This window comes from Zosterops lateralis, assembly GCF_965231275.1.
Source record: "Zosterops lateralis genome assembly, chromosome: 2".
Taxonomy (NCBI): Eukaryota; Metazoa; Chordata; class Aves; order Passeriformes; family Zosteropidae; genus Zosterops; species Zosterops lateralis.
The window spans coordinates 79,155,896-79,174,850 of NC_139763.1; the positions used below are offsets into that span (position 1 = coordinate 79,155,896).

At 44.2% G+C, this 18,955-nt stretch overlaps 1 protein-coding gene across 1 annotated transcript in view; it reads left to right on the top strand.

Moving 5' to 3' along the window:
- Positions 1–18,502, top strand: part of MAML2 (mastermind like transcriptional coactivator 2) — a gene marked incomplete at its 5' end in the record, with an annotated part of 210,309 nt that extends 191,807 nt beyond the window's left edge. The window contains 3 exons of the mRNA XM_083854921.1: positions 5,710–5,913; positions 7,945–8,056; positions 13,782–18,502. Coding sequence (XP_083711047.1) covers positions 5,710–5,913; positions 7,945–8,056; positions 13,782–14,764 — 1,299 coding nt within the window. The 3' untranslated portion in view covers positions 14,765–18,502. The remainder of the gene's footprint in view (positions 1–5,709; positions 5,914–7,944; positions 8,057–13,781) is intronic.
- Positions 18,503–18,955: the final 453 nt, after the last annotated feature.

The window sequence follows — 18,955 nt, forward strand, 5'->3', positions numbered from 1 at the left end:
TAGTGTCCATGTTTCCTTGTGTATGTGCCTTGGAAACATGGTTGGCCCTGAAAGTTTTGTCCTGAGAGCTCAGATGTTCTCAGGAGAAAAACACAGAAGATAGTCTCGTGTGGCTGAGCCAACTTCTTATAAACACTCCACAAAATTACTGAAAGGAACTATTTTACAGCCTTCACCCAGCTGTATCTCTGAATATTAGTCACAGCAAATCCAGCTCTTGGGATCTTGCAATATTCAGGTTTTTCAAATGCTGTCTATACATATAAAAGCGATCTTCCTGAAATGCATAAAAATATTCTCTGACAGGTATTAGGGGAAATTCGACCTATGATAGTATCTTCTGCCTGCTCTTAGGTCACTCTATACAATACCCGGAGAAAGTCATCCACTTTTGCTTGACAAATCATCGGGTGTTCACACTCACTCTTCCAGGCATCTCTCTCCAGTGTGACTAGAAGCATCCAAGATGAGGAGTGCAAGAGAATGTTCCTGTCATCTAATTTTCTGGTTCCTACCTCAGTTGTCTAAATTAAACATCTGAAGCCTAGTTATAAAGCCCCATCTCCCTGTATAGTGAAGGGAGAGCTGCAGCAGGCAGTTTAGAGAGAATTTGCTCTAAGTTTTTTGTTAGAGACCTAAACTTTGAGGAGACTCACCCTTATGTGTATTTCAGATATCAAAAAAGGTTGAATGAGTTTGAGTTGCTCAGGAAGATACTGTTTCCCCCTCCCACCAAGATGAACAAGCAGTAAGGCAAGGGAGAATCTGCTTGGCTATGTTTCTCTCCAGTCTGTCTTACTTCCTTATACACAGATCAGATCCTCAGCTGTTGCAGATGAGTTTAACCTCAGGAGCTTCTTGGTGCTCCCACAGCATACACTGGCACAGAAAGCAGCCCTCTGCACTGCAGTCAAGGGTGGGAGTTATTCCTAAAAATATGAAAACTCTTTAGCTTTTTCACTAGAGCTGAAAGAGTTCTTACTTGACAGGCACTCTGCTGTGGTCCTGCTGGAGCTTTGTTTTCTTGTCTGAGGCAAAGACACAAGCAGGCAGTGCTTGGAGCTCAAACAACCATGAAGAGCCCAGTATTTAGCAGAAAGGGGTGTATTTGCTTCCATTAAATGAAGCAAAATAGAGGTGGTTCAGAAGAGGGCTGGCAGGTACTGAGACTGGCTGTTCAGCAAAGCACTCTGTGTTCAGCTTCCTAAAGTTGCATGAGTCAGACCAGCTCTTCTCAATAAATCTAACTGCTTGGCCCAGCAGCTGCAGGAGAGCCTCAGTTTGTGGCTGTGAAATGGAGCACACCAGCTGAGGCTGTGGAGGCTCACATCAGGGGCTCACAGGGACCTGGGCTTTGCTACCAGCCTTGCACTATTCCGAAACATTGCAGGACCATTCTCCTCCTCCTCCTCCTTGTCCTCTCCCTCTTCATCCTTCTCCTTTTCCAAGTGCTCAGGGTGGTTTGCAGTCAAACCAGAAAGCCCCTGAGAAGCTCACACTGTTGGTACAGCCACTGGTGCCTTGAGGAAATCACAGAGGAGCCTTTTCCTTCACCATCCTCACTCTAAGCCCGTTGTGAAGAGCTGCCCAAGCCCATGATGCCAATTAACACAAGTGAATCAAGCTACTTATGACTGACGACATCATGCAGAGGTTTGGTCACCAGATGAACAGGACTTTGCACATCCTTTCCCCTGGAAGCAGCCTTATCTAAGGCAGGCATCTGTCACTGAGCAGGCTTACATAAATGGATCTGGAGACTTTTCCTTTCTTATTTTAATTCTTTGTTTCTTTAAGACAGAACTGATGGAAAAGAAGAGCAAAAGTCAGAGCTGTCACTCCTGATCTGATGCAGGGCACAGAATGAGTTGCCCCACAGAGGAACAGAAAGGTGGAAAAATTCCCCATCTCCTTTTGAGGGAAAATCTGCAAGAAGCAGAAGCTCATCTTGTGTCACAGATGTCAGGGCTCCTGGCTGGGAAGCAAACAGCCTCTGTGGGCACTGTGGTTTCATACAAAATTGACGATTGTTTCCCTTCTGTCCCATCAAAATTATTCATCAATTCAAAGCATTTCCAGGAGAAAATAGGGGAAAGGTTTAGACATCCTTTTCCAGCCAACTGTCCTTAAACCACTTCTGAATTAAGAATGCAGAGACATAAGCTTGCAAAAGGTGTTCAGAGCTCCTGGCAAGCTTTGTAGGGAAGGGAGAGGAGAGGAGAGGAGAGGAGAGGAGAGGAGAGGAGAGGAGAGGAGAGGAGAGGAGAGGAGAGGAGAGGAGAGGAGAGGAGAGGAGAGGAAAAAGAAAAGTCTATTTAGAAAGTTCATATATGTGTTAGAAGCCAAAATACCCCTTCATTTGTATGAACCAAATCAGCTGCAGCAGGGATAGTGAAAGGCAAACTCGGTCTTAAATGCTTTTTTTTTTACTACTAATTTAAACGTTTGAACCTAATGTTCTTTGTGATGCTTATGAACAAAACCACAGTTGTGCTACCAGCTCTGAGCAGCTCTCACTGTCTTCCTGCATCTCATAGGTTTTATATGTCACTGTAACATCAGATAACATGGTGCAACACATCTGCTTTGTATGTCAAGCATCACCATGCTGAAGCTTCAGCTCTGGCAGGGCAGATGGGGTTTTGTGGTGGTTGGTGAACACTAACCCAGCCCCAGCTGGCACGAGGGATGGCCCAAAAACAGCTGTAGGTCATTTGCAGAGCTGGAGGAATGTGGAACATGCATGAGTTTTGCCAAAAAGTGGGGCAGAAACTGGAGGTAAACCCAGGTGGACATTTGTACCTGCTGGAGGGTGCGATGCTTCCAGCTGGCTGGCTGCAGAGATGTGCTCCCCAGCATGTCACCTCCTTGGGGGCAAATTGGGTAGCTTACCTTCCTCACGCAGGGAAACAACGTGGTGACACCGTGCACACGAGCACTCGGGGCTCCCCAGCTGCAGGGATGCTGGGCTGCCTCTGCAGCCCCCTGGGCAAGGGGGCACACATGTCCCACTCCAAACTTTCTTTGGTCAGGATTTCCAAATTTAAACCACATGAACTGCAGCATGGGAACCCAGGAATGACATTAAAAACCAGCAGTTCTAGGTATGTGGAGTTGTAGTAAAGCTGCTGCAGTAGAACCAGGCTTAGAGCAGGATGAAACAGTTTAACAAAAGCAGGGTGACTCCAACCCAAACCTGCCCTTCCTCTCAGGGATGTCAGAAGGTGTGCTTGTCCTAGTGCAGGGGCAGAGATCCACACCCCTGACAGCAGTGTAACCCTTCTGCTGTCTGATTTGCAGTGATGGAAGTGCAGGGTGAGAGCAAGGCTCAATAGCACTGGTTCATGAAGGGTCAAACTGCTGTGCAGCTAGTCCCCTGATTTATTAGGAAACTGTTCTTCCTTCTCCCATTGCAAGGGGAAGATCAGCAGGCAGGAGAAGTAACACATCGTAGATTCATAGGCTCACACTGACATTTCATGAACAGCAGAGAAAGGACAAAATGCAAAAAAACCCCAACCTGGCTCCAAGTTGATGATTTACACTGTTTTCTCAGGGTCTGTTTGCCAAGCAGCTGGTGTTTTGTGCCAATGGCTATTACAGAAGAGCTTTCTTTGATAGCTACTGTGAATGAACACTACACAGTTTCTCTTAAAACAACCCCCCCACACTGCTTGTATGGGCTGGTAGGGAATGAGGGAAAGAAAAACTTAGGCTTTGTTGGTTTTTTTACATAGGACTGAAAGCACATTTGGGGGAGCCTGCACTATCTGTGCAAAAACGCAACAGATGAATTCTATTAATGGATGGAACATGTGGCTGGGTTCAAGCTAGAGTTGTCATTTGAATATAGAAGTCAAAGCCAATTTATTGTAACATATTTTTCTTTTCAAAATATTTTAGGAAAGACAAAAAAGTTTGCGCAACAACTTGGCAAGCAGGTCTGTTGAGAGGAGGTATTTTCTATCTTGCAGCTAACATAAGGGCTGAAAAATGTGGCAGTGCCGAGCAATCCTAGATTCCTTCTGGAACTGAAAGAAAGTGTGCAGGATATAATTGTGCAAGAGCCCAATAAATTTGAAGGGTGGGTTTCTAACACTGCCTTGGGGGCTGCAGGTGGCTCCAGAAGAAAGTCATGGTTTTTATTTCAGTAACAGTCTTCAAATACTTTATCTAACTAGCTACGCACTCATGTGGCCCCATCTAGAAGCCACAGAGTTATTTTAAAATAGAAATACCCATAACAATCATTGTGCTTCTTCCATGCCAGATGGTAGGAAGATAAGTGGGATTAGTCTGTACTGAGTGTGTGTGTTACTGGGGAGGGGAGGGATGCAAAAGCTAAGGAGCAGGAATGATCTTGCCTGGAGTTTGCAAAGCACTAAACATCAATGCTCCGTGGTCTTCAGGGCATGGGGAGGCTATGGATGACCAATCCTTGTTTCAATGCCTCTCAGCCCATATTTGCCCAAATGCCATGGGGGACAATGGCCACGGAGCAGAGCTTTACTACGATAGTAGCCCAGATCCCAGCTCTACAGCTTGGTATTGAGAGAACTGCTGCATAACAGGGAGCATCAGACTCCTGCTGTGGAGTCTTGTATTGCAAGACAAAAATGCCGCTGCCTCTTAGGTTATACAGAGTTATGTCGTTGGTTCTTATGCTGAATTGCAGCCAAGTGAGGTCAGGGAATGGATGTGTCTCCTGACTGTTGTGACCTCTTCAGCGTATCCCATTTTCTTTGTAGCTATGTGGTTAAGAAATACGTGGGGTATCGAGTGATCCAACATAGGCTGAGTATTTTTGTGTGTGTACTGAGAAAGCTATTTCCTACATTTGGTAAAGGCCCAAGTACCAAACACTGCTGGAGCAAGTAGGCAGAAAACATATTGCTGCCAAGGGAAATAATGGCCAAGAGAAAAGGAGCAGCATACTGTCATTCTGTGTACATTCTCATCTTATATGAGCATAGTTTGAGTTCTCATGTGCCCTCCCCTCTAAGATGATTTTTGCCATTCCTTTGTCATGGAGCTGCACACTGGGAAGAGGAAGCAGATCTAGATCCCTTGCAAAGACTAGAAAAATCCTAAAACACTCTTCAAAGTCCTTCCCAGTTACACATTTATTTTACTAAGGAAGTTGATACAGTCTAAGCCTATTTAATCGTGTTGCTAATGGGATTCAATTAGCAGTCTCTCAGAGATTGCTCTTGTCAGGGAGATGATGGGACGAATGAAAGCAGCACCATTCACCCCACTGTGAAGTATTAACTTGCCACCTCTGTATTTTCTAAGAATAGATGGCACTTCCAGCAATAAGTCTGCAGCTTCTCGCTGCTGTTCACCAGATGGTAGGAACCAGCAGACGCCGAGTTTGTTCCCTTGTGGTGAAACAAACTGCTGTACAGCCCAATGCACGTTTCCTGAAAGATCCCAGGACAGCTCTGTTACTTCTGTTAATGTTTCCCAAGCTCCTGGTACAATATTGAGGTTTTCCACTGGAACCACCTGGCACATTTTCAGAGTCTTTCCTGAGGGATGAAGTTACTCAATCTCCTTCTTACTTTGTCAAAGCCTTTGTATCAGTCACTTGTCCTGAGAGTCTGTGGGCTGTGTCCTGAACTTCAGCTAATTACATAAAAAGGATTATTCCTTTTCTTGATGCTTGTTAGTATTTTCATCCTTCACGAGCCATTTCTTCTGTTTCAGGAACAACACTCTGTGGTAGGCCAGGGAGCTGGCCCCACTCCAAGTTCCAGTTCTTGCTCAAATCCAAACACTGGAAGTGGTTACATGAACTCATCCCAGCAATCACTGTTGAATCAGCAGCTGATGGAAAAGAAACAGGCTCTGCAGCGGCAAATGATGGAGCAAAAACAACTCCTTCTGCAGCAGCAGATGTTGGCAGAAGCTGTAAGTTTACTTATTTCTTATTTTACATGGAAAATATTGTCATTAAAACAATAGAAAAGAAAGCTAAGACATGGAGAAAAAAGCCCCCTAAAACTTCAAGGTTGTTTTGGCAATGCCTAGAACTTCAAGAGTGTGCCTTGTATTTTTCAGCACTTTTCTAAGCATTTTTGAAATCCTCTTCGATCTATATGAAACAACTCAAGTGTCCAAGCTGCTGCAGTTTTATTACAAGAACAGTCCAGGCATATGCTTGGTTTTGAGGCATATGAATATTGTCCATGGTTTTCTTTGCAAGATAAACCAAGGTGCACTGCTCTGCTACTTTGACCTCAGAGGAAAGTTTACTTCCAGGATCTGTCACCCAGTCAGCAGAGTGTAAAATGCCTGAGTGTAAACAAGGATCAGGTACCTTGATTTTGGGGTGAGACACAAGTTTTTATGCTTGGCTGGGATCCTATGTGAGTCCTACTTTATCTGGTTTTATTTTTGCATTTCTAGATATCTACAGCCAGTTCTCTCTCCTTTGGTATCTGAGAGACTAGTTGGGAGTTTCTGGTCATTTTAGAAGACATGGGGGATTTTATAAAGGAAATATTTCTTGATGTTTTTATTTATGCAGAAGAAAAAAGGAGTTTCAAGTCAGCTCTCTGTGCTGCAGTTTTCTGTCAGAATTTTTAGCAGAACCAAAACTTAATTGCTCAAATAGCTTCTCTTAAATAAAATGTAAATTTAATCAGCTTGGCTTTACTTTTGTATTGTGTACATAGAAATATACATAAAGCTTGTCTATGGTTTTTACATGAATTGCAGGGATTTCCTGGGAATCTGTCTTCTTCACAAGGATTCAGGTTGCACAGGATATGAAAACAAACCTTAAAAATCATAATCAGACCCCTCACTCCCATCATGAATTGTGGAAATGCCTAAATAACACAAGAAAGGCTCTTCTCCCAGTTTTTAGGTGCTCCTTGGAGAAGAAAGTACAGATTTTTCACTAGGAAGTCCATATGCACATTGTTTTCAGGCAGATTATCCCCAAATTACTCCGATGGCTTTGCATCATCAGCCAGAGCCTGATGCTTTCACACTGACGAGCTGGTTTGCCATTCTGGCAGCTGAGCACAAAAGCTGTGCACACTGCAGAAGAGGTGTGATGCTGTCCTAGCAGCTGTCCAGTAAAGGCACGTGTGCACCAAACTCACAATTTCCTGCCATGGGGGCACGTATCCCAAGGAGCCATGTCTCATGAGTGAGCAGTGGCACTCTGGAGGCATCAAACCACACTGATTCTGATCATTGACTCTGGTGCCTGCTCTTTCCAGATCTTTATGAGTACAGGGCAGTTAGTCAGATTTCAATTCAAGAACTTGGATTTCTATCATCCTCTCACCAGAGACATGTACCCTGCAAGATCAAAAATAAATAAAAAATAAAACTCCCCAATTAATATTTTTTCTGCAATCTTTCCCTGCTGTCCTTGCTTCAGTTCTTGTACTCTTAATGTAAGAGGAAAGACAGCACCTCACACATGTACAGGGAAGCACAGGGCAATGTTGAGTGGCATAAAAACAGCCAGCCCAGCACCATTCTTGCTAAACCATGTGTCCTGCTGGTATCCCCACTGAGGAGAGCTGGGGGGAGCAAAAAGCAAAGATTTTGCTGGGTTTTGTGGTTGTCTGTCCAGTGTGGGAAGACAGAGTGAGGGGAGGGATGGGCATAGCTGTGGATGGAGATGACAAGCTGAAATTGGAATACAGTTTGTACAGCAGTGCAGACATGGCTATTGTTCCCAGAGGCTCAGAGGAAAGTTGAACCAGACTCAAACACAATGCAACCAGCAAAGAAATTTCCATATAGACTTCAGTAGGTGATGGCACAGTTTCACAAGTGACTCTCCTGTAAACCAGACAGGGTGAAAGGAAGAAATACTTCAGTTTTGTATATACTGAGAAAAGAAAGAGATTGGCAAAACACAGAACCAGGAAAGCATAAAGAAAAGCAAATTAATGTGCTTCTACTCTAATCCTCTAGGAGAAAATAACTCCACAAGATCAGCTGAACAGACACTTGACAAGACCACCACCAGATTATAAAGACCAAAGAAGGAATGTGGTCAACATGCAACAAGCAAACCAATATCCTGGTAAGTAGCCATAAGCTCAATGCAACTCTTTCCTTTCTTCCTTCCTTTCAGCTGGAAAGAATCATGCATGCATGGGATGATTGGGGCATAGTTTTCTGGATATCTGTTTCCATCACCACAGAGACAGTAGATGGTGGCTGTGCTATTTACCTTACTGTCCTGCACTACTGAGAAGTGCTGCTGGATGATCTGGTGCTTCATCCAGGCTGATACCACATCTCTCAGACATGGGGAAGGAAGGGTTGGTACCCTTCCCATTAGCACTATCTGGGGCAGATGTGCACCCCAATACTTGATGCAGAGATGTCCCCTTGACTATGCAACCTCACTGTGTTCAGATGCTTCTCTCACATATGTTATGCATCTTGGTTCAGAGACTGAGATGAGAACCATCCCTCCCTTCAAATGGCAGTTCATGTACAGTGTGAGGACCCTCATACAGATTTTAAGTACCCCACATGGCACCATCATGGGTGGTACTTTTGGTCTGTTTAATAGGCTGTGCTCGTGGCCTTAGTGCTGCTCTACAAGAAGCATTTCAACAGAGCAGTCAAACAGTAGAGTACAACTTGTTTTCTGCCAGAACTGCCCAGGGCAGGAAATGCCCAACATTTCAGGATTAGTTGTTTGCTTCAGCTCTTGTGCCCTGACCTCCTTGGAGAGTCCAGTTTTTGAAGCACAGGGTTGCTTGTTTGGCTTTTCATACTGCTCACCTTGCTGATTGGCTGAAGGCCACACAGAGAGCAAAGGCAGAGTAAGGAAAAATGCTGAGGAGAGAGGAGGCGGGGGATATGCAGCAGATGGGATCAAAGCATGTTCCTTATACTGCAGAAGTGTCTGTGTATGTAAGTATAAAAAGGATCCTTTGCCTTCTAGTATATTTTTGTATGCAACATGCTAAGGAAAAAGAAGAGAGGTTTTTTGTTTGTTTTTCCGTAAGTGTTGGCTCTGCAGATTCAGCCAGTTATCTGAGTCTTTCCTTCTTACCTGTCCTTTGTAGCAAAACTTTTTCAGCTTTTATTACGATTTTAATGAGCTCTGAAGTGCAGCTTACTCACCTGCCACCCCTCTGCCCAGTCTGCTGGCTGTGTCAGACCCCCAGCCCAGCTCTGTAGGGATGGGCCAGGTTGGGCTGCTCAAGCAGCTTTCATGCATTCCTTTGCTCTGCTTAAAAGTTCTAGCAATGATAAGCTTGCTGCAACCTGGAAACTGCTGCTGGAAACTGCTGCTTTCTAATGGACCTGGTTGTTAATCTTCAGTAAACTGGCTCCAGCACCCCAATGTAACAGCCCATGGTGGGGGCCTACCCACTGGCTTGGTACCTCCTGTACTCCCAAAATAAATGCTTTGGCAACCTCAGAATTTTGCTGGGAAATCTTGTGATTTGGTGTGTTGTTTAAAAGTTTGTTCCTGGAATCAAATGATTAACTGAGACTCTTGGCTTTTTACTTAAAAACAATCCATTTCTAGCCTGAGAGAGAAAATGGAAGTGAGTGCAGCCACATATGTGAAAGGCTCCAAAGTGAGTAGATCCCCATTGTTATGGGCAGCTCATGTTGTTAATCTGATGGACTCTTTGCCAGTCTTGTGGTATTTGGAGTCCCATCTCCTTGGTTTGAAACATGTGGGAATGGCAGCACTTGTCCATTCAAATCTCAAGTCCCTGCTGAGTGAGCCCCAGGAGGACAGCTGCCTTTCAGGCGAGCCTGGGAGAAAGGGCTGTTCTGGAAGCTTCCAGCAAAGCAACTAGATGGAGAGATTAGGAAACTCTTGCATAAGGGAGTAACAGTAGGGAAACTGTTCCCTTTTTCTGGGAATAGCTTTGCTCAGATCAGGGAAGAAGAAACAAAAAGCTAAATAAAATTGCACAGGCTGGAGAAACTTGGTTAAGTATTTTGTTTCTCTATACTCTTCTCCACAGTGCCGTGCCCAAGAAAAGAGCAGGTGAATCAGATAGGGAAGCTCTTTCTCCAAACTGCTTCAGCCTGGGGTGCCCAGCTGCTGTACACAGTGCTTCTGGGGAAGGCATTTCTTCCCATCTGGAAGAAATAAGAATGGAAAATACTTGCGTTAAAAATAAAAACATAAAAATAGCGAAACAAAGAAAGAGGAAGCTTTGTCTTTTGGCAACAAGTACAACCCCTTCCAAAACACTTGTGTTCTTTAAAAAGTATAGCATTTGCAGGAGCAGTGTGATGGTAGCCCTGGAGTCTGCTCAACAGCTGGCAGGGTCACCCCAGGAGGGGCTTCATCCCAGTGGCAATGAAGTGATTCTACAAACTTGTAGTTCAGCTGGAGGGAGAGAACCATGTCTCCCCAGCTTGCTGTTCCAGATCTTTTGAATTGCCACTGAATTTTGTACCATTCCTCCTCTTTAATATGGGCTCAAGGGAGCAAAAAATCAGGGGCCCATCCCTATCACCCCTGCAAAAAAAAAAATCACAGAATCACAGAAAGGTTTGGGTTGGAAGGGACCATAAAGATCATCTAGTTCCAAACCTTCTGCAACAGGCAAGGACACCTGTCACTAGACCAGGTTAGTCAGAGCCCCAGCCAACCTGGCCTTGAATACTTTCAGGGATGGGACATTCACAACTCTTTCACTAGTCCAGTGTTTCACCACCCTTGAGTAAATTTCTTCCCTATGTCTAATCTAAATCTATCCTCTGTCTACTTAAAGTCATTCTCCCTTGTCCTGTCACTGCATCCTTGTAAAAAGTCCCTCTCTGTGTCTCTTGTAGCCTCCTTCAGGTACTGGAAAGTACTAGATCACCTCAGAGCCTTCTCCCTACTTTACAACCCCAACTCACTCAGCCTGTCTTTATAGGAGATGAAGTAGTAGTAGGAGTTACAGTAGTTCCAAAAAGGCACAGCCTACCAGCAAAGCCGAAGATGGGGGTAATCATGTGGTTGTCAGCTGAGCACTGATTGTGGGAATGTGATTGTCCCTGTTGGGCTAAAACCAGGTGGACTCCCCAAAGAATATCCTGTCCCAGGGGCTGCCCATCTCAAGGATTGAATTTAGGTGCTTAAATTAGGAGAACACAATTCTTAGGATAATTAGATCCTCTACAGTCAAGTGTCTTTGACTTAGAGCCTGTTTGTGGAACAGGCTGACTTCAGGCTAGGGAGAGCTTCTTAATTTAGGTATCTATGTTTGCATTGATTTGGTATGAGCACTCTTGTAGTGGAGTCACGCTCAGTGTTAATAATGATTTGGGAAGAGTTATTTTTTAAGTGCTTAAGGGAAAAAATTAATCTTTTGCATCCATTACTAAATGGAAATAGCATATGTATAAAAATAATGCAGAAAAGGCAGAAATATTTTTTTTCTTTGGTTCCAGTCTGTGGCAGCTGAACATCATTATGGTGAAATTTCAACAGGAACAGTATATTAAACAGCTGCTCTTAAACCTAGACTTTTTAAATATGTATACCCATGATTTGTCTTAAAGAGTTTTAAAAGGGCTGGCTGAGAGGTTCTCCAAATTTTTAGTGTCACCTTTTATTTAGTCTTGAAACACCAAGGGAGACTGCTAATGCCAAGATAAAAAGACTAAATAGGTAATTGCAGCTTTATGCAGAGCTCAGCAAAACTACTGGGGAGCAGATACAGCCCAAACAATAAAGAATTTAGGAAGGGGAAGATGTAATTAATTTCAAGCAACATGGGCTGATGTTAGAGGAATCTTTTCAAACTTGCATGGTAACTCTTTCAATGAAAGTGCAACTTAAAGGCAATAGTTGTTCAGATTCTTAAAGCATCTGGTTTCTTACTGTCTATTTTTTTTAAGAAACCTGAGTGACACAAAATTAACATAGTTCAAAAGGAAATGGCTGACAGGTCTCCAGATATCACTGTGAGCAGGCTGTGTGATTGAAACTGGATATTCAATCATTGTCCAAGATGACACTGAACTGGAAAAATAGAGCTTACTTTGCATCCACATTGGAGATGTACAAAAGTTATTACTGTGACCAGCTATGATGTACAGCTCTGAAATCAAACATCAAAAACTGTCAAGTTCTGACAGGAACTCCAAAGGACCAAAGGACTGGAAAACATGCCACACACTGAGACTGAAGTATTTGGAGAATGCTGCAAGCATGATGCAGTCTTGAAACACCGGTTTGGTAGGAAGGAATTTATGATGGACCAACTAATTAAATTAATCACACAGACCAATATACAATAAGATTTGGTGATGAAGCTGAAGTTAGTAAAATTCCATCTGGTTTTGTCATATGTATGAAGGGTCAAACCAAGGTAGTGTCTCATGCCCAACAATTCTTTTAGTTGCACCCTATGAAATAGCAAATCTCCTTGTTCCTCCTCTGAGAAAGGCTCAGAGAATTCCTGAAATACAGTGGTACCTTGGTAGCAAGCTCATCTGACAGCTTTTCTCACACTTCAGGGGCCACCCAAAGAGGTGTTAGAATTTAGCTAGTACTGTGCCATGTGGCACAGATTTCCTCAACTGACCCACACACTGTGTGAAGAAACATCTCCTTTCATTTGCCTTGAACCTGACTTTTTTGAGCTGTGCTTCTTGTAGGGTTTGTACTGGAAGCAACAATAGCAAAAGGATTTACACTGTGGAGAGCTGATTGTGTGCAGAGAGGGTTCTCCACAGTGCCACCTGCACGGCCTGTGTTTAAAAAGGGATTTTGTTTTTCAACCAGTCTCTCAGGGATTAACTCAGTCCTGCACTGCATAAGCATTGAGACTTCATGGTATAAATTACTTACTGTGGCCTCAAAATTGAAGCAATATCGCCAAAGAAGTGATCTTGTGTTGAGGTTTGAAGGCAGCTGAAGGCAAGAAAATCCTCATTTCTTGTCATCCATTGGCAGATGTCAAGTACAGGAAAATCCTCCATTGGGCAGAATCAGCCAGGAGTGATAAATTCATGCCAACTCATAACTTGTAGTTTTCTGATGCACAAAAGGGGATGTTCAGGTGCAGCAAGTGCTGGCACATCATGTGTGGTTCCCTCATGGGCAAGTCTGTTTCTGCAGGGGCAAACAGCCATGGCCCAGCTGGAAAGAGAGTAGAAGGGGCATGTGTGGGGCTCACCAGGCACAGCACTGAGTAACTTCCTCATGCCTCCTTGGCCACCATGTGGGAGGACATCACATCACATTGGGCTGAGCTTCTGTCCTAGCATACAAATGCAAATGTGTGAGATGCAGTTTTGGCTCCTGCTGTCATCTGGGACCGATATTCCCAAAAAAGGATGGACGCTGCTGATATAGGTGTCTAAGAAAGGGGGTAAAGGAGCCTGATGAAAGGGCCTCTCACTCCCCATCGTCTCTGGAGGGAGCCAGGATGAGCCGTTCCCTGTAAGGCAGAGGCTTTGTCCTGTCTGATGTGTCCAGTGCTTCTGTAAAGGAAGATAGGAAAGTCTTGTCTCCTGCCCAGTGGTTCTGTCTGTCCTTCCCTGCTCCAATATTTATCTTAGAATGAGCACCAGTTTTGGCTCATGTGCTCTCCTCTGAAGGGATGGAAAGACCACAGGTGGCTTGGTATAGACCAAACCACCCTTTGGATGATAGGCATCTTCAAGGCCTTGAGCAAGTTCATGTAACCCCTCTTAAGAGCAAAGTGTCTTCTTCAAGAAACTCTGCTCATAGAACACTGGATTTTTGAGCTGTATATATTTGAATGACACCACACATTGATGCACTCATGCTTGTTGTAACACTTCTGTTTTCTCGTTTCCAGGTGGTTCGCCAGCTGTGAGCATGAGCTCCAACAACATGCCCTTATCCAACCCAATTTCAACTCACAGCATCATGCCCCAGAGCTCCAGCCTCATGTCCACCCCTGCTGGAACCCGAATGCCTTCTGTTCCTGCTGCTCGGAGTATGAGCTGCTATGGGAACCTTCCTTGCAACCAACCAAGCACATACAATGTGACTTCAGGAATGAACCAAATGCAGCCACACAGAAACCAAAATCAAGTTCTGCCCAGTCAGAATAACCCCATGGTGTCCCGGCAGCAGACCATGACACAGGGGAACAACGGGGTGGCTTTTGGGACAGGGTCAGTGGTCAACTCTCAGCAAATAAGGCCAGGCTTGACCCATGGAGCGACAGGTATCCCTGCTCAGCGGCCGGCCAATGTGATGATCACAGCTACTGCCAGTGCCCAGAGCTGGGCCCCACAAGAGGCTGCAGTGAAGCAGCAGGATGCACTGAAACCTGCAGGGGTCCGTTTCCCCACAGGCACTCCGTATCCTAACCAGTCTTTGCAGCGCAGCGCTGGCAACCAGCATTTTCCTCAGCGTGCATTGGCACCTCCTAACCAGTTAACGGCGGGAGTCCAAATGAGGCCTCCTCTCAACCAAATGCACCAGACTCTAAATGGACAATCTGCTGGCTCACTACGAGGGCTCAGCATAAGACCCAATCAGCTGAGAGGACAGACTGTGCCTACCTTGAATCAGCCAGGAACAAGTATGACACCACCATCATCTCTGCCATCAACCGGTTTCACAACTTCCAACCAAACCTCCCGGGCCTACCAAGGAAGTGACCATGGTAATGACCTAGCGTTTGACTTTCTGAACCAGCAAGGTGACAGTATAGGACCTGCGCTCAACAGTGACTCGGATTTTATAGACTCTTTACTGAAAACAGAACCTGGTAATGATGACTGGATGAAAGACATCAACCTCGATGAAATTTTAGGGAACCACTCGTAAGGGACAGTACCAAGAGGGAACCAGATGAAGAGGCAGCAAGGATATTAGCTTTCTCTTTAGATGCCAAGAACATGCTTTATTAATTTACACTCCAGTAACTGGGCTGTCCTTTAAAATACAACATAGAGCAACTGCCCTGTTTGAAGAGCAGCTCTAGGAACAAAACTGAAGTGACAGTGTAAGTGATATTCCTGCCTGCCACAAAGGAGTGAAAACATGTGAAGGGTCTGTTCCCCACGCCTATGCCCAGCCCATTGCAAACTCATTGGTTCTTCTCGGAGGGGCTCCGGGAAAAAAACGTGTTCAGTGTCCCACCCATGGAAGCACCAGACAATGGAATGGGCTGTTGAACATCATTTCTCTGAGTGCTAGTAAGACCCCAAGTGGTCCACAGCTCTTCAGTCATCTTGTTCACAGCCCTTAACTTCCTTGGGACTGCTCAGCCCTGACAGCATCAAGCCCGTGTAAATCTCATGGCATTACAAAACTGTTTACTTCTGCACAGTTACAAACTTACATTTGCTTTCCCAATTATTTTGTTAAAAACCCTGTATCTTTTGTAGCACACAGCAGGGTAAGTGGTCTCATCCAAGGGAAGAAGGAAACACATCATCCAGCATGTTACTCGGTGTGCTCTAGCATTTGTGTTCTCCCTTTCATCAGTGTTTGCAGTGAGTATTAGAGGATGCTGCTGTTCTGCCAGCAGCACAGTCATTCTGGGCATTGAGGGAAACATGAGATGAACTACTACCAAAGCTCAGGATCCTCACTTTGCCACCTTGCCCTTCCCCAGGGATTCCAGTGACTTAAAAGAAACTTGAGTTAGAAGGGTGCTCCTGATTTGACCATAACTACTCTACCAGTCCAGCTTAGAGGAGGGCAAATACCCAAAGTGGCTCAGCTAAGCCACTGCCCTCATTTTCAAATCATGGCAAGTATCAATCAGGTAGTCCAGCCTGATCTTCTCTCAAACAGGTTTAGCCCAGATAAAAAGCCATCATCTACCTGCCTGAGGAGAAGCTACCGTTTTGATTGCACAGCATTTTGGTTCCATCCTGTTTTCTCCTTTGCTATACAGGGGGAGTTGAAAGAGTTCTGGTGATGGCCCAGGTCCCCACAGCCTCTGTCTGGAGTACAGGAGGCTCTGCCCCTGAAACTAGCATGCACATCAATTATAACTCACAGCAGGAGGCTCCATCAGCCACATCTGTGCTTGTACATGAAACAGTTCTGGGGATTATTTCTGGGCACTGGACTCAATCACCTCTTCTGGGTTTGGGGATGGACCAGCTAATACTGCCCTGAGCAATTTCTGTGCATCACTAGGAAGATATCCTGGGATATCTACCCAAGGACCATTCCTGTGAGCAGTTTGCAGCCACCTTGCCTTGAAGGCTAACAGAGCAGAGCAGTAAGGATACAGGCTGTCCCACACCTGCCAGTGAATAGTCTTGACTATACTAATTTTTTTGCTGTAGAGTTGGCCAGTTATGGTATCAGAAAGATGTTATGTCACTATAAAGCAGCTCCACGGTGATTCAGACGGGATTCATGGATGAGAACAGATCTTGCAATTCAAATGAAAATGCTGTTCTTTCAAATGATGTGGTGCAATGTGTTTCACAGCCTCCTCTGAATTAGCTAAAACTAGATGTGGCAAAGGAATACAATGCCTTCATTTGCATGCCTTGGTGCCAAGAGGCATTGCTCAGCCCGTGTAAGTGCTTTATTCGTCCTTGTTAGTGGCAGTGGGATGAGTAGACTATTTGACAATAGCCTCTGCACTTATCTGACCTACTTCTTGTGAGGGGTTTTAATAAGGCTTTTCCAGTCATTTCACCCTGTCATTTCAAATGGGCACAATTTTTCAGGATGTTTCAAGAATCATTGTCACACAAACGAGCACCAGCACCTCCACAAAAGGTGTAAAATGGGCATTTAGTTAGATATGCCAGTTGAGGTTCTTCATTCCCAGAGAAATAAGAGGGACAAGAAAGCCTGCTGAAGAGTCCCTTCTGCCAACCCAGCTAGTGATCATCACACACCCCTGCATTGTGTAACATGGTGACTCAGAAAGCTCCCTCTTCTCCCCAGTTTTGGCTGGGGTGCATACAGTTCCTTTGATATGTCAGTACAAATTTTTCCAAGTCTTTGAAGAGCTTTTCAGCTCAGGCCACTGGGGTCCCACCTGAGCTTGGAGAGATACAGATGCAGTGTAACAAAAGTGTCCCGTATAAATTGTGCAAAACTAGACTGAAGTAGTAGCTGCATGAGTTTGAAGTGAAAGGAAGATTGGCTTATCTGCCTGACACACTCCCTGTCCACGAGCAGGTCAGCAGTGACTGCCAGTGCTCTGGTAGGAACAGACAACTGCAATGGATGCCACTGAGGCCAAGGCTGAGTTAGTATCACCATGAGCAATGGGCACTGTTAGTCTGGTAACTTCAACTACCCTCACGTGCCAGTGAAAAAGCCACCACTGGTTTCTGTACTAAGGCCAGATGGATTTCCAGACCCTCAAATGATGTAAAAAAAATTGTTCAGTTGAGGAGCTGGTCCTAAGGAGTCAGGAGTTGGACTCAATGATTCTTGTGGGTCCCTTCCAACTCAGGATATTCTATATTCTATGGTTCTATGATATTATGCAGTGGTGGGCTCAATGCTGAGTGTTGTCCTGTTGGCCTCAGCCTGGAGTGCAAAAGACATTGGGCTGTGAGTGCCATCCTTGGGAGCAAAATTACATCCTGTCTTCAGTAAATTCAAAAAAAGTAGAGGCCATTTCCAGTCCTGTGTATATATGCCTGATGCATTTGAAATGCGAGCTTGTGAAAGACTCTTGCAACCAAAACTTGAATCCAGTATCATTTCTTCAAAATACTTGTATCTGAATGGAGCTAGTGTCTTCTTTTTTCTTTCTTTGCAATGGCTAAGTGCACTACCCTTAAAGTCTATTTTTCATCATTGACTGGGCACTCTTCACAGTATTGGGTTGTAAATATAAAGAATTATTTGTTTTGTAAACTTTTGTAAAAACAACAACAAAAAGTAATAATATTTTGGTAGGAATAATAAAAATCATATTATTTGGGTTATATTTATACATATGTGAAATAAATATACTATCAAAAAGTTGTATTTTATACAAAAAGTCAACTGTTACCTTTTGTATTCTATATACAAAGTTTTGTATGATATGATTGTTTATTTTTATCTGCAGATTTCAACTTTGGGTTTTGGGGGAGGGCAGAATGGGATCATGGTTAAATAGAGCTGGGTCTGAGCCCAAGCTCACTGAAACCAATGGAGTTTTTCCATTGCCTTCAACGGGCTTTGAATCAAGCCTTTAAACCACCTTCAGATATGTTTCACATCTGAAGTTCTCTGGAAACCTCAACATGAAAACATTCCAGGTTTCAAATTTTTTCCCCGAAAAAGGCTTTTATTATTATAATTATTGTTATTATTGTTATTTCAGCTGTTGGGAGGCAGGTGGGACCTATGTAACTGTCATGTCCTTGTTGCATGTATGTCTGCTTTATATTTTCCCCATATTATAAACCAGTGTTTCTCTATACAGACGGAAAAGAAAAGTTGCTGTACAGAAGTGTTTGTGTTTATGCATTTTTACATGTGGCTGTATATACCTCCTAGTACTATGCAGTGACACTTATTTGACTCCATTTATTTTTCACCTAAACATGAATAGTATGTTTTTCAGTAGCTATCAAAACTCTGCCAAGTAAATCAATCAAAATTATCCCAAATGTCTCTTTTCTTACTATGAATTTTATATCGAATGTCTGTTTAGTCAACTGCTCTTTCATCTGAGTAAATTAAATTTATGGTGATATTTTAGCGGGTGGGGGGGGGGTGGAAATGAGAAAATGAACATCTGTCAGCTTCCAGGAGCTCAGCCTGCCTCTTTGCCAGAGAGCTGTGATGTTTTCTTACTGACTGAACACATGGTTTCACTACCAGAAAGAGTTAAACAATAATGGTTAACAAAACATGCTATTTTAGTCAATGGGTTCATGGAATCTTGCAGCAGAGCAATTTGCTCCGGGATTCTGCAAAAATTAGAGCTGAGAACTATGCACCCCCAATAGTTAGCTCCCCAAGAGGGCTGACTAGGTCCCCAAGCACATGTGCTGCCCTGGATCATACCCTGGGGATATTTGCCCCACTCCCCTC